The sequence below is a fragment of the Acomys russatus genome, chromosome 15 (assembly GCF_903995435.1).
Source record: "Acomys russatus chromosome 15, mAcoRus1.1, whole genome shotgun sequence".
Classification (NCBI taxonomy): domain Eukaryota; kingdom Metazoa; phylum Chordata; class Mammalia; order Rodentia; family Muridae; genus Acomys; species Acomys russatus.
The window spans coordinates 34210145-34226172 of record NC_067151.1 but is presented as its reverse complement, the minus strand read 5'-3'; the positions used below and the strand labels follow the sequence as shown (position 1 = coordinate 34226172).

The 16028-nt window shown below is 42.3% G+C and overlaps 1 protein-coding gene across 1 annotated transcript in view; it reads left to right on the top strand.

Moving 5' to 3' along the window:
- The window catches only part of Wwtr1 (WW domain containing transcription regulator 1), a 122348-nt gene extending 108387 nt beyond the window's left edge, over positions 1-13961 (top strand). The window contains exons 5-7 of the mRNA XM_051157184.1: positions 7068-7189; positions 8298-8410; positions 13389-13961. Of these exons, the coding sequence (XP_051013141.1) occupies positions 7068-7189; positions 8298-8410; positions 13389-13573 (420 nt within the window). The 3' untranslated portion in view covers positions 13574-13961. The remainder of the gene's footprint in view (positions 1-7067; positions 7190-8297; positions 8411-13388) is intronic.
- Positions 13962-16028: the final 2067 nt, after the last annotated feature.

Sequence of the window (16028 nt, the reverse complement as noted above, 5' to 3'; positions counted from 1 at the left end):
TTTTTTAAAAACCTATTTTTATTTCATGCACATTGGTGTTTTGTCTGAGTTCATGTCTGTGTGAGTGTCGCATCTTGGAGTTACAGACAGTTGTGAGCTGCCATGTGGATGCTGGGAATTGAACCTGGGTCCTCTGGAAGAGCAGCCAGTGCTCTTAACACCTGCGCCACCTCTTCAGCCCCAAAATTTAATGTTTTTTTTTTTTTTTCTTTTAAAGAGAATGTAGTCCAGAAATTCACAGCTATATTGTAACTGAACTGGGATTTGAGCCTTGATCATTCTGATTTTAAAGTCCCTTTCCCGGCATTGCATTGCTGCTTTTTGGTATGTCAGCCTCAGGACAGGGTCAACAGCATTGAGTCCTTAACTGCTTCTTTAGAATTCGTTGATGCAGGAGCTCACAGAACTGAAGGAGGCAGCACCTTAATAGAACCGATTACAGCTATAAAGTTATTCACCCTATCTGCCACTAGTCTGTGACCGGAGGAATCTTTTTGTTCATCAAGTAGTCTGAGAGCCATTGTGAGGCCTTCCGGTTTTGTTATATCCCGACTCTTCTCAGACCCAGCTATTCTCCATGGTTGAAGTGCTGATGGAATCTGCCCAAAGCCTGGCACCCAGAGGCTAATGGCTTGGCAGGGAAGTCAGCTGCAGCACGTACAGGAGCAACGATGACCCGTTACTTGAGATGGTTGTAAAGATTGGATACAGGGATAAGATGAACAGCATAGAGCCTGCCGTTGTCCATTCTTTGTGGTGCTCTGTCTGTCTGTAGACCCCTCTAGAGTCTTCTAGGAAGAGGGGGTGTTATCTTAGTAGTTGTTGTTGCTGAGAACTGCACCTGGGTGTGTCATAGAGAAAGAAGGGTTTATTTTGCCTCATGGTTCCAGGCGATGCAGTACAGCTCATCGTCATAGGGAGGGCACGGCTGCAGAAGGTGGTCACTTTGTGTCCGGTCCTGAAGCCAAGAGAGATGAATGGAGCATAGCTAGCTTTCTCATTTGTATCTGGTCCAGGATCCCAGCCCATGAGTTGGTACTACCCATATATGAGGGTATATCTTTCCACCTCACTAAACCTAGATTGTCTCACAGCCAATAGGCTAATTTAACCATAGTATGTCCAGAGGCTTGTCTCCAGGGTATTCTAAGTGCTGTTAAATTGACAGTCCCAATCGGGTTTGAAGCTAAATGTGTCCTGGTAACATTAGGTGACATTAGGTGAAATCTGAAGATAACAGGAAGAGCGGTTTGGAGGCTGGTATTAGGCACGTGTCCTTTGGATTACCAGCTAAGCACATTCATTTAGGTGTTTGAAGCTGAGAGGGAAATTTCTCGACCCTTTGTGGCTGTGATGGTCTGGAAAGGCCTCTGGAAGGTGGCTGTTTAACCTAACTCCTAAAGCTGGCTAGGATGTGTCTGGAGGAAGAGAGACCTGAAGTAGTGGGTTGTGGAGAAATCAGAGCCTTTTGTAGAGGCCAGGAAGGGTGAAATAGACAGGACAGGACTGCGAATGGACCTGCTCAACTAGAATGGAAGTGGGAAATGAGGCAAATTTGAGTTAAAAATATTGCCCTCAGCTCTCACTGCCTGGCCAGCTGTGTTAGTTTGCTTCCCTGCTGCTGTGAGAAAACACTGTCCAAAAGCAACTTGAGGAGGAAAGAGTGTGTTACCATCAGTTAGGGAAGCCAAGGCAGGAACCCAGAGGCAGGAACTGAAGCAGGAACTGTGGATGAATGTCCCCCCCACCCCCACTAGCTTGCTCAGCTTGCTTTCTTCTATAGCCCAGGAACATTTGCCCAGGGGTGGCACTCCCACATCTGTCATCAGTCAAGAAAGTGCCACACAGGTATGCCCACTGGCCAACCTTATAGAGGCAATGTCCTTTTCTCAGGTGACTCTAGTTTGTGTTAAGGGGGACACAAACCAACACACCTGCCAAGACTGGAGAAGCTGATCGTTAGTTCTGAGCACTTGGTCTAGGTAAAGTTAGGTGTTTGCCTTCTGCTTATATAAGGGCTGTGGCTGTCAGGTGACAGTAAAAATCATCCTGATCTATATTTTAATTCACGCGCCCCCCCCCCCCCCCGTTTTCATAAGGATATACTGGTCAGTTGGCCCTTTAATTTTTCAGCCTTTGGTAGTGCTCTCCACCTCAAAATTTGTGGGCAGATATGGGGAATGTTTTTGCTTTTCAAAATGGTAGCATCTTACTTGGGTTTCTATTTCCGTGATAAAAGGACAGTGTTTAGTGTTTATTTCATCTTACACTTCCTTACACGTCACCAAGGGAAGTCAGAGCAGGCAGGAAACTCTATAAGCAAAGGCCCTCCCTGGAAGAATGTGTTTACTGGCCCACTCAACCTTCTTTCTGAGTACAACCTAAGACCACTGCCCAGCTCCCAGTGAGCTGGGCTCTTCCATATTAATTATTAACTTTAAAAAAAAAAAAAATCCTACAGACTTGCCTACAAGCTCTGGCATTTTCTCAATTGAGATTCCTCTTTCCAGATTACTTTAACATGAGTCAGCTTGACAAAACCAACCCAAAACACAACAGAAAACCAGGCAGGTAGAAATTTTAAAGTCTTAAAGGTAGAGAACTATTATATTATAAAACATAGCTCACCACTCTGTAGCTAAAACTGTTTTTTGGCCAATGTAGGTCTATAAATGTCTCCCCACCTTTTAAAAAGACATATTTTCTTAGCTTTGTGACGAATTTCACATTTTGCTTTAATCTTTCCAAAGTGAAGGTTGACTAGAAAGAAACTCTTAGGTGTCAAAGTAGATCAGTTCCACACCAGAGTGAGGGATACTTTTAAAGTTATCTCTTTATTCATTTGTTTTTGTAGTCCTGGAGTAGGAAGCCGGGGTCTCGTACTTGCTAGGCAAGAACTGCACTGCTAACGTGCTTGGTCTGCTTCTTAGCTTGTGTTTTTGAGGCTGGTGTACAGACCACCGCATGAGGGGACAGACACGATCTGTGCAGTGACGTGACTTCTGGAGGAAGCTGTGCTCTGAGCACCTTTGTCCTACAGCTGCTCCTTGCAACATGGGATGTTATTACCCCACTGTGAAGGGGCAGATGACAAAATTGTGAAATGACTCACTGGGAGATGGCGGGGCCAAGATTCAAATCCAAGTATGTGGTGCTAATGTTTCTGTTCTGGCCATCTAGCACTGTTCATCTTGCTTTAGGGAGAGGGGAAGGTGGTGTGTGTGTGTGTGTGTGTGTGTGTGTGTGTAACTGTGATTTCTTTCCTAGAGTCTTAACTTACTTTGTTATTACTAGCATAATTTAAAATATTTCTATTTGAATAGATAGGATTTCTCATTTACTTACCCAGAATATTTTCATGGTCTTTTGGTTTGTCTCATTTGAGTATCTGCTACATACTTAGCATGGTTGCAGGTTGTCGGGGTGCAAGCATGAGCGTGGTGAATAAGGTCCCTTCTCTCATGGAACTTACCTTCCACGGGGAGGAGAAGATAAAACCAAAGTTACTGTGAAGATAGGAAATGCAGGTTAAAAGACAGACAGCAATGGGGTTAGCAATGGGGGTTGCTCTTTTAGATAGTGGCAGGGAGGGACATCTCTGATAAGTAGGTTAGTAAGTGAGGGAGATAGGCTTTCTTGGGAACCATGTTTGAGACAGAGAGGATAGTTACACAGACTCGGGAGGTGGGAGCAGCAGCAAAGACAGATGCTAAGACTGGGAGACTGTATGTCAGAGGCAGGGTGGAGTGGTAGTTAGGCCACTGGGCTATGGAGAAAATGTGCCTCTGCTCTTTAGCCTGGTGGGGTAGGAAGCAGACGTCTACTGTATGTGTAGCTGCTCTTTGGAGTGATCTGTGACCCAAGAATGATCTTGCAGTAATCTTAAACAGGTCACTGCATTGTTAATGATAAATGGCCTGATTTATCTTTTAACATCATTAGGGTTAAACCAGCCCTCTGTAGTCTCTTGCATTCAGTTATTTGAAGTCCTAGAGACATGATCCTGTGAGCCCCCTACAGACAGAATGTAGCATTTCCTCTTTGGGTGACTTGGAGACTGGTGTCCACTAGACAGGAGCAGCCCCTGAGGAAGGCAGTGGCATTTCTTTTGGATTTAAAACACAGGGAATAGATGAGAAATGGCCCAGTGAGCATCTCCCCCAGCATGCTACAGGCACGCCACCCTTATCATCACATAGTCTGTAATTCTTTCCTTGCTTAGCATACAGAGAAATGGACTTCACTGTGACATTCTCGCATAGTACCTTCGGCTTTGTTCTGATTTTCCGCTCACTCCCCAGCATCTTTCTTTTTACCTTCTTTTGTCTCCCCCTCCCCTCCATGTAGTTCCCTTTCCCGTTGTTAAGAGAGTTTTCCCTTTATTTTTTATTTCGTGAGTGTGTGAGCACACTTGTGCATGGTGCGAATGTGGAGATCAGAGCGCAGCTCTCAGGAGTTGAGTCTCTCCCTTTTGTTGAGGCCGAGTCTCCCAACATTTCACCGTGCTGTGTATTCCCAGATTTTCTCTTGTCTCTGCCCCTCACGTACATGAGCTCATGTGGACTTTTTTTTTTTTAAATGTGAGACATCACATGGGTCATCAGGCTTTTGTAGCAAGTGCTTGTACCCACTGAGCTGTCTTGCTACTCGCTCCTGCTTTTATGATATGCTATGAAGTCTTTAAATTTTGTTTATCTGCTTTGCCACAAGAGAGCATTGTTTTATATCAGTTTGAAATATGGGTAAGTTAAAGAAAGAAGAGTTTATGAAACAGTAGGAAGCGCAACTATCTTGTAAACGTGTGTGTGTGTGTGTGTGTGTGCGCGTGCGCACACACACACGCAGAGGCTAGACACTATGCCAAGTATCTTCTTCAGTTGCTTTCTGCCTTAGGTTTTGAACTAGTGTCTCTCACTGAACCTGGAGCTTTCTGATTCTGACTAATCAAGGAGCCCTGCGTACCCCCTTCCCGAGCTCTGCTGTTACAGTGTGAACTGCTGTAATCTGCTCTTTTCATAGGCACTAGGATCCTGAACTCAAGTCTCTGTACTTGTGCAACAAGTATTTTGAAGCCATGTCCTCAGCCCACGCCATAACCTTTGTGTTTATAAAAATGTATTAAATTGCTGGACATAGTGGGGCAAGAGGCCACAACAGAATAACTGTAAGTTCAAAGCAAACCCAGGCAACTTGCTGAGATTCTGTCTCAAAAAAAGGAAGGGGAGGGAATTTAGATGGACCAGAAAAACCAAAACCAAAACAAACAACAACAACAAAAAAACAAACAAAAACAAAATCAAAACAAAATGAAAAAAACCACACCAAAACAAAACAAAACAAAAAGGAAACAAACCCCGAATCTGTTTTATATTTACTCTGAATAGTAGAAGAGTGAATTGCCAGTTAAATTGGTATTTTCGGGTAGTGAAGATATTAGTCAGAGGATTCTTGTATATGCTAGAACATCCATCATTGGCCAGTTGTTTTCATGCCAAGGCTTAGAGTATGTGCATGCCTAAGAGTTTGTGATAGTCTCAAGTTTCCTCACCCTAGGTTCAGTCTTTGTCTTCTACAGGAGATTTTCAGGAAAGCTTTGTTGGATAGTAAAGTTTCTAGGGCATGTGAGAACAACTATGAGAAAGTAATTTGATTTTTCTAGGTCAATTTAGAAGATATTTTCAAAACTCCATTTTTAAAAACTTGCTTTTTGTGTATTATTGGGTGAAATGTATTAGCTAAGTATTCTAATTATTTGCATCAAGATAAACAGAAGTGAACCAGGGCCTCTTTTCTTCCCAGGTTATTTTATTTCTGCTCATATCAACAATGTAGTATCTTAACACACCTTCCATGGTTTGTGAAGGTTTTGCCACTATAATAAATACTAGTAGCCAGGTACGGTGGTTCATGCCTGTAATCCCAGCACTTCGGAGGCAGAGGCAGGTGGATCTCTGTGAGTTCAAGGCCAACCTGATCTACAAATTGAGTCCAGGTCAGCCAAGGCTACAAAGAGAAACCCTGTCTCAAAAAAACCCAAATAATAATAATAATAATAATAATAATAATAATAATAATAATAATAATAATAATATCATCATCCATAACTCATTGAATTGTCTATGGCATTTTATTTAGAACTCCATTTTCCCCAGCTTTCAGCCATTTTAATCAACTCAACATTATTATTAGTATTTTTATTAGTATTAGTATATATGAGTGTGTGTGAGTGTGTATGATACACGCAGGCATGCTTGTGCCAAACCTTGTATGTAGAGACTAGAGGACAATTTTGTGGAGTCATTTCTCTCCTTCTTCCCTTACATGGGCCTGGACATTTAATTCAAGTTGGTAGGTTTATACAGTAAGCACCTTTACCCTCTGGAGCCATCTCACCAGCTCTGACACTGTATTTATTATGTGTACATGTACATCCATGATGTAACATGGTTTTGGAGGCCAGAGAACAACTTGTGGAAGTTGGTTCTTTCGCTACGTGGACCTGGGAATGGATTGACAGGTTTGGTAGCAAATGCCTATCCCAACTGTGCCACCTTGTGACCCTGTTTTTTTGTTTTTAAAGAAGACTTTTTAACTGGTTGTTTTGTTCCTCTGGTGATCGACACTAACTGTTAAGTGTAATTTCATATAGCATCCTAATAATGGACCTTCTGTTTACACTCACATGTAAATGGGAGAGACCAGCATGTATATTCTAGTACAGTTGTGTTGATTGCTTTAGATTTAGTCTGAGACCCTAGACTAGAACTAACTTGTCAGTTTCTTGAGAGGCCATGGCATGACTTGTGTGTCTTAATTCTGTGGGCAAGTGCATGCTTTTAAAGTGAGTGCTCAGAGCCCAGTGGCCCCTTAGGTTCTGATAACTGGGAGTGGAGAGAGTGGTGTGTCTGGAAGACTTGGGAGAAAGAACGCTAATCTCCTGATCACTTTGCCCCTACTGAAATAGATATAAAGTGTTTGTGTTCAGTGAGCAGTTTCACATGAAGTGTTTTATGATGCAACCCTTTTTGACCACTGAGTAACTCTCTTCCCCTCTGACTCCTGTACAGGAAGCTGCCCTCTGCAGACAGCTCCCCATGGAAACTGAGACCCTGGCTGCTGCCAGCACGCCTGCCATGAGCACAGATATGAGATCCATCACCAACAATAGCTCAGATCCTTTCCTCAATGGGTAAGCTCACCTTTGAGACCACTGACTTTTGCTTTCTGACCTGTGCTTTAGACTGTAATCGGGTCTTAGTTTACATTGAGAAAAAGGCAGGGAGCTTGGGGGATGGGAAGACAGTGGGAGATCTGACAGAATAAAAGAAAGCTTTCGGAAAACACATCTCTATTTCAAAACCTAGTCACATGGCACGGAGTACATCCTTCAGTGCTTTGCACTTGAGGATGAATTTTAAATTTAAATGGGACAGTGCTGTTTGGTGATCACATGCAAGAGTCTTGAAGTCCTTGGGAGTAGGGATGGGGCTAAAAGCATGCCACAGCAGATAGAGCAAGAAAATTGATGTATTTGTGGTGAATGGTGGTGAGTAAGGTTTATAGTTTAGCTAATTTTCTGCTTTGGGTAAGTCATGCTGTGGTTATGAAAACTGTTTTAATTAAGGGAACCAGATGGAAGGCATATTGGAACACTGTTCTTTTTGCATGTTTCGTGTGAGTTTTAAGTTATTCCATAATTAAAAATTAATTAAAACAGGTGTTGGCATTGAGAGAGAGAGAGAGAGAGAGAGAGGGAGGGAGGGAGGGAGAGAGAGAGAGAGAGAGAGAGGGAGGGAGAGAGGGAGGTAGGTAGGTAGTAGCAGAAGGAAAAGATGTTAGCCAGAAGTGTCTGTTTTGCTGTTGTTTGTTTGTTTTTGTTTGTTTGTTTTTGTTTTTAGTTTTCCTGGTTCTTTTTTCCCCAGCCTCCTGAGTGTTGGGGTTGTACGCATGAACCACCATGAGTGGCTATGTATACACCACTTTTACTATTAATGTGCATATCTATGAGCGTAATTCAGCACTGGTTTTTTGTTTGTTTGTTTCCAAAATTATACATATATAGTGTCTATATGTAGAATAGGGTCCGAGTGGTTATTTTGAGACAACAAGGAAATCAGTTCCCATGTATGGCCAGTTTTATCGCATATAAAGATCAAGTTATATGTTTCCAAATTAAAAGGGCCATGTAGAATTTTCTCCCTTTCACTGACTGAGTTCTGTGACTGCATTTTAATTGTGAACTTCACTTAGTAGACTCTGATTGAGCGATATTTCTCCCCCCCTCTCTTTCTCTGCAGAGGACCCTATCATTCAAGGGAGCAGAGCACAGACAGTGGCCTGGGGCTAGGGTGCTACAGTGTCCCCACAACTCCAGAAGACTTTCTCAGCAACATGGACGAGATGGACACAGGTGAGTATACAGCCTGCAACTATCTGCAGTGTGTTTTCATTTTCTAATTCTCCCCTTGATTATTGCAATAGTAAAATACAATGGGAAACACAGACCCTCAACATAAAATGACAACCAAACTCCTACTCAGCCCACAGGCATTACTCATAAAGGCAGACCTCTGAGTGTTTACACAAATATGGCTTCAAATAGATGTGAGATTTTAAGACCCACCACCATCCTTTTTAGTATTGCCCTTTCTCAGAACCATGCTGGACTTACCTGCAGTGGGGTGACTGTGCTGTACCCCCTTCTTGGTTGTAATGAAAAGCCCACTCTTTCTTTTTTTTTTTTAAATAATTTATTTACGTTTATTTTAGCATGAGGGTGTCAGAGCCATTGGAACTGGAATTACAGACAGTTGTGAGCTGCCATGTGGTGGCTGGGAATTGAACCCAGGTCCTTTGGAAGAACAGACAGTGCTCTTAACCACTGAGCCATCTCGCCAGCCCCACGCCCACTCTATCTACTGGGGAATGATACTACTTTTGGTTCTCCAAACATGCTGATATTTTTTGTGTTACTGACTGCTTTTGGAAGAGATTGACAGTGGGCATTTAAGAAAGTAATAACTCAGAGGGTTATGATTTTCTGTTCCAATTTCTAACATAACACCTGCTTTCAGCAATTGACAAGCCAACCAGCTTGACTTTCCTAGGCCCTAGCCTGTGCATCCTGTAGAGTATTAGGCATGTCTGTCAAAACTATTGACATTGGGACATGGCGTTATTATTCGCTAAGTTCACATTTGAGACCTGCATGGTTGAGCTGTTGAAAAAAAATTGCAAAATAATCTCTATTTTAAGTAAGTTTATACTTTGGTGTTTGGATACATTATGTAGCTTTTCTTCCTCTCCTTCCCTTTACCCCTCCCTCTCTCCCTCTCTTCCTTTCATTTAATTTTGAAGACAGGATCTCCATGTAGCTCTGACTGTTCTAGAGCTTGGTATGTAGACCAAGCTGGCCTTGAACTCAAAGAGATCCACCCACCTCTGTGTTGTTGAATATTTATTAATTCTTGGGGGCTTTCCTATGACCTGGCTAGTTCCCCAGTAATTGAGACAGAGACCTATTGACTTATCTAAAGAAGCTTTGAGCACAATAACTGGACAGGTACAATCCAGACTACTTTTCTAAGCTAGTCTGGTTACCTCCCAGCTCCCCAAGTTACTTGCCATTACATCATGGCTCCCTTAGGCCACATTCTTTCTCTCCATCTTTTTCCTATTCCTTCTCTCCTCTCTTCTTCTCTCTCTTCACTCCTCTCGCCTCATGGTCCCCACAGGGCCTGGAGCCAAAGCTCTGTCTACTTCTCTTCTGTCCAGTTACAGGCTGTCCAGCCTTCTTTATTAACCAGTCAGATATAATTGGGGAGCAAACTTTATACAACAAAGAGCAGTGTACATGAGAGTGCACTTGTCTGGACTACAACCGGATCTTGGGGGCCAGAATTTGTCATCTGAATGGACAGAGCACCAGACCAACCCCCAACACCTCTGCCTCCTGAGTACAGCAGTAATAGTAGCTAAAGGTGTGAAACATCATGCTCAGCTTACATATAGCTCTTCTGTGCCCTATTAGCCAAGCCCAAAATAAATGACAGCTTGAGTATGCGCCCTTTGTAAATATTTTTGCAAGTTTCTCTTCTATTATTATTCATGACAGAAATGCAGTCATTGCACTGTAGAGATGATTCAGCACAGGATGCTTTTCCAGAAGACCCAGGTAGAGTGCCCGGTACCTACATGAGGCTTACAGTTATCCCTGACTCCAGTTCCAGCGATGTAACACTCTCTTCTACCTGCTGTAGGCACCAGATTTGCAGGAGTTACACAAACACTGATGCATGCAAAGCACTCCTACACATGTAATTGTTCTCTGACAAAAATAAGAAATTGCCTCCTGGGGCTGGAGAGATGGCTCAGTGGTGAAGAGCACCGGCTGCTCTTCCAGAGGTCCTGAGTTCAATTCCCAGAAACCACATGGTGGCTCACAACCACCTATATGGCATCTAATGCCCTCTTCTGGCATGCAGGTGTAAATGCAGATAGAACACTCATACATTGAATGAATGAATGAATGGATAGAAAAGAGAAAAAAAAAAGAAAGAAAGAAAAAGAAAAAGAAATTGCTTCCCAAATCATTGGTTCACAGTATGTGTGGTTTGGCCTACTCTGTGCCTGGGCAACTGCTGTGTGCTGCTGTGAGTCTAAATTGTTGAGTCTGAAAGCCAGACTCATAGCCAGTGCAGCCTTGCAAAAGTGGAGATCTGGAGCAGCATCTCCAGGTCTTACAGGTGAGAGCAGTAGGCAGAGAGCATGGGAGGGCTTGTCTTGTGAGGAGTTGCATAGGACAGTTTGCACTGTTGCTGTTCTCGATTTATGACTGCTCTTACCTTCCCCAGGTCTTTCATCTTTTCATACACCCCTGTGCGTGCCTGTGCATGAGTGTGTGTGTATGTGTGATTTATTTTGATTCCCTGAAATAGTCTTATGAGGTGGCTCCTTCCTTTGTTGTTTACTTTTGTCTTTTAAATATTGGGGATCCAGTAATAGCAAAAAGAAAAATTAAATAAGGCAAAAGTTTATGTACCTCAGGGGATCTTAGAAAGATACGAGTCTCTCCTATAGCTTCCTAAGGTAATGTCAAATGGGACATGGGGAGTGTTTTTGAAGCGGTAACACACAGCTAAACTGTGTTGTGAAAAGAACACGAGTGACATTCCACCTGAATTGAATCTTTGTTTCTCTAGTCTCCAGTAACAGTCCTCTGTGTGGAACCTCTGTGACCTCAGCTTCTCACCAGTGAGATGAGAGTAATGTTTTCATGTCTGCCCCTCCACTGAAGGTGGCTATTGATGAAATGGATTTGATAAACACTGTGCTTCCTGTTAATCCAGTTAAATGAGTGCCAACTCATTGAGTTCAGGGTCACCTCTGTGGGGTGTTTTTAGGAAATGGGCGTAAACTGCTGAAGAGAGACATGCAATATGTGGTAATTCGCTGAGGACGAGCTGAGGGCAGGCAGAGCTCAGTAGTGGCTAGAAACGATTATTGAATCTGCCAGTCACAATGACTAGTTGCCCAAGAGCAAGCTGCCTGAGGACTCTCTTCCTTTGCAACAAGCACACACAGCAGGACTTGTGTGAAGGCGGAACAAAGAAATATTAACACAATCAAAGGCTGGGCAGTCATTAATCCTTCCAGAATGTTCCATGAACATAATAGCCCTGGATGAATTGACCACTTTTTGTAGCTTAAGTAACCAACTTAAGTAGCTAAAACTACAAAGATTAAAAAAGACCATAATGACATTGGAGAGTCACAGTGAAAAGGAATACTTTACGTCCATTAACCTTAACAAGGAGGGTTGACTTGTCTACACATGCGCTCATTTCTGGTGAGAAAGAATAGGAAGAATGCTTCAGAGAAATGACTTTGTATGGCTAAAATATGTATTCTCAAGAATTAGAAGTATTCTCAAGAATTAGAAGATTTTCTTGACATTTTGAGCTTTTAAAAGGATATATTTATTTTTGTGCATGTGTGTGCCTCTTTGGGCCTATGCATGCCCCATGTCTGCTTGTGTATGGAGGCCAGAGGGCATCAAATTTTCTGAAGCTGGAGTTACAGGTGTTTTGGGGCCAATATGTAGGGTGCTGGTAATAGAATCCAGGTCCTCTGGAAGAGTAGTAAGTGCTCTTAACTGCTGAACCATCTCGCTAGCCTCCGTCATGAGCCTTATTAGATAGATGACACAGCCTTGGATATGGTAGATGCTATGGTACTTTATTTACAACTTGTGCAGAAAGACCCTGCATCATCAGACTGTGTCAACCTGCCAGCCACCCAAGTAATGATATGGAGACTTTTTGTGAATATGAAAGCTTGGCCTAACTTAGCTCATATAACTTAAATGAACCCCTTGATATGATACTAATCCATGTTCTCCCAAGCCCCTGATTCTTTCCCAGAGTTCCTCTTTTTACTCAGAATTTCTGCCTATGCTCTCCTGCCTTTCCTATAGGCTGTTCAGCTCTTTATTAAACCAATCAGAAGGGGATGGAGAGGAATGCTTACAAAACACTGAGACAGGTGGTGCTTCAGAAAAATAACAGTACCAAAGTCCAGCCTGTACTCAACTCTCTACTGGTACAGAAATCAGCATTTGCATAGTACAAAGACAACCTTTACACAGTGTGCCAGGAGATTATCCCAACAGCCCCATGATCCCCACTTTCAGATGGAAAAGATGAGAATGGCTAAGGTCACACAATAAAAAGACCAGTTGAATGATATCAGGTTTCCATATATTTCCTCCCATAACACTGTTAGGTAAAGAATACATTCTCGTGTCTAATTCCAGATGCTTAACTTCCTAAGCATTTTCCTCAATAGTGTTCTGCAGAACTCAAAGCCTTATTGGGATAAAACACTCTTCTAATGTGGTGTCTGTGGACATGAAAATGTGAATGATGTTAACACTTGAACTATCGCAAGAACTTATAAGAAGAGGCTGGAGAGATGGCTCAGTGCTTGAAAGCATCAGCTGCTCTTCCAGAGGACCCGGGTTCAAGTCCCACTACCAACACGATTCACAGTTGTCTGTTATTCCAGTTTCGTGGGTAGTCAACACTCTCTCCGGCCTCTGTGGGCACTAGGCACAGACATAACGTGGGCAAAACACCCATAAAAAATAAAATTTAGCCAGTTGTAATGGCACATGCCTTTAATTCTGGCACTTGGGAGGCAAAGACAGGTGGATCTCTGTGGTTTTTGAGGCTAGCCTGGTCTACATAGTGAGTTCCAGGTCAGTCAGAGGTACATAGTGAGACCTTGTCTCAAACAACAACAAAAACCAACAGCAGCACTTTAAGTTAAAAAAAATTTTAAGAACTTACAAGAAGGAAGTAACATGGTTATCCTTCATTCCATTACAGGAGAAAATGCGGGTCAGACACCCATGAACGTCAATCCCCAGCAGGGCCGCTTCCCGGATTTCCTTGACTGCCTTCCAGGAACAAATGTTGACCTAGGGACTTTGGAGTCTGAAGATCTGATCCCCATCTTCAATGATGTAGAGTCTGCTCTGAACAAAATCGAGCCCTTTCTAACCTGGCTGTAATCCCTACTGTCTTAACGTGATGCAGCTGTGACCTGACGTTTCCTGGGCCTTGTGGAACAAGTGATGGAGCAGAGCAGGTCTGCAGGTGCACTGCTTTCTGCCTTCATACACACACCCCTTCTTGTCTGTGTGGCCAGTTAATCATTGCAGGAACTTAAGTTGCACATAGACAAATATTCTCTTTGCATTTTCTGCAAGCCTGCATCTCTAACAGATAATGCAGAGTGGATTGTGCATAATAACTTTTAAAAAACCCCTGCAGCCTTATGGCTGAGCTTTATAACAATTAGCTTAAATTCATCTATCAATTGATTCTAAGGCATAAACGCTGACCATAGGCAGTGCGTTATGGCAAGCAGCTTGGTCCAGGAAATGTGCCCAAAGACCTGATTTCAGCATCAAAAGCTGTACTAGTAACAGTAGTAACAAATGCTTTAAAACTTGTTTAATTTGATCCTTAGAAGGATTGTAGAGACAGTAAATTTTGGCCGTATGTAGTTTGGAATCCATGCCGGCTCTGGTGGCTTTTCTCATTCTGTATTTGCAAGGACACACAAAGTCCTAATACTAACCATCCTTCATGATCTTCGTGCCCAGCAGCTCAGTTCTGCCAGCAGAGGGGTCACCACAGCATTTGTCACAGCTCCTGCATGGCAGATCATGCAGAAGAGACCAGTTTGGTACTGGTAGGAATGATTATAAAAACAAAACTATTTTTTAATTTCAACTTGGATTTCTTTTTTTAGGGGGGAGGGCGAGGACTCAAAACGCAATTTAGAATGTGGTGTTTGTTTTTATAAAACACTACTTTTGTAGCTTATGACAAAGGGCAGCCAGATGTTTTTGATAAGTCAGTGGCAACTATGCTCTTTTGTCTTTTGAACCTGTTCTGAAAACATCAGGCCAACATAGAGATCTCAGTCTGGTGACCCGGGAATTAGCTGCTCCATTTTTGTATTCCGTGACATCATCAGTTCTGCTTTCAAGATACCAAGTGTTTAAAATGACCCTGTCTATGAAACTGTTTAAGAGTGAAGCAGATCTCTGGTTAACATATACAGGAGGGCCTTGTCGGGCCTATGGTGTAGATTTGTACTTCTGAATTGAGTAAAATTGATTCCTAAGTATATTATCTTAATCCTTTTGCTAAGTTGGTTGGGAAAAAAAAAAAAAAGAGGTATAAGGTATGTACTCAATACCTCTTATGTAGCCAACATTTTGTTGTTAGCTTTTAAGGACTGAGAGGATCCTGTTCATCTGGCAGGCAGTCTGCCTGGACTTGCAATGAAGTCCTTAGCTGTTTAATGTTTTGAACTGACATTATTTATAATCTATGAATTTAATATCTATCTCTCTCTCTCTTTTATTATTATTCTTGGAAAGACTTGGAGAATCTAGGAGGAAGCTTTCAGTTCCCATGAGGGTGAAGGCTTCTATGTTGGGGATCTTCAGTGAGATTCCTTTTGATCCATTGGGCTATACATGCACAGAGTACATTTGATCGCGGTGGGAAGAGGCAAGTGAAAGGGTAGAGACAGTGTGGTAGGGCTGAGGAATATGGCGGAAAGACCAGTTGATGTGAGATGAAGCAGACATGTCAGAACCCCTCAGAAGCAAGGCGAGCAAGACGTGTGACAAGTGCCCTAAAGAACAAAGAAATCTTTTCTCTCACAGCCTTTATACCAAACGACACTGTTGTCACAGAGAAGAGGGTCAGGGTGCACGTTACCGGGGAGGGAGGTACAGAGAGGAGGCAGGGCAAGCTGTGGCAGTCCGTCCATGAACTGGCTAAACATGTCAGCGGACATGGGCTCTTGTTGCTTCCAGAACCCTAAAGTGATTTCTCTTTTCCCCGAAGGAACCTCAATTTATGTCCAGTTGATTCCTTGCTCTCTCTGAGCACTCTGAGAGAGGCGGATAGCCATTTATGTTGCTCCTAGGTTAAAAGGGAACACTCTTTTGTTTTCTCTTTTCTTAGCAAAAATTGCAAAAAGAGTTGTACATTCTTTCTGAGGAAAACCAAAAACAAGCCAAAACACAAGGGACCTAACAAAATTCAACAGTGTTACTATATTTAAAAAATATTTTTATAGATGCATTTCAGGTTGTTAAGTGTAAAAAAAAAAAGATACTCTTTTAAAAAAAATAGTTAAATCATCTATGATTTATGTTACCAAGTTTAAGAAGCAATTTTTGAGTAAGCTGGTGGCATTATGAGATACTAGAATAATTTTCTTAGTAAATTAGTTTTAACCTTTTAAATTAATATAGTATTTTTCTAGAATAAAATATGGCCCCTGACTGTTTACTAATAAATAAAGACAGGTATAATTTTTGTTGGTGTTTTGAAGAATATAAAATGTGGCCTTTGTTAAAGGGCACTAAAGCTAGAAATCAGAAATCAGACCTTTTTTAAACATTTTTTTATTTTTTATTTTGTGAGTTCTGATTGAAC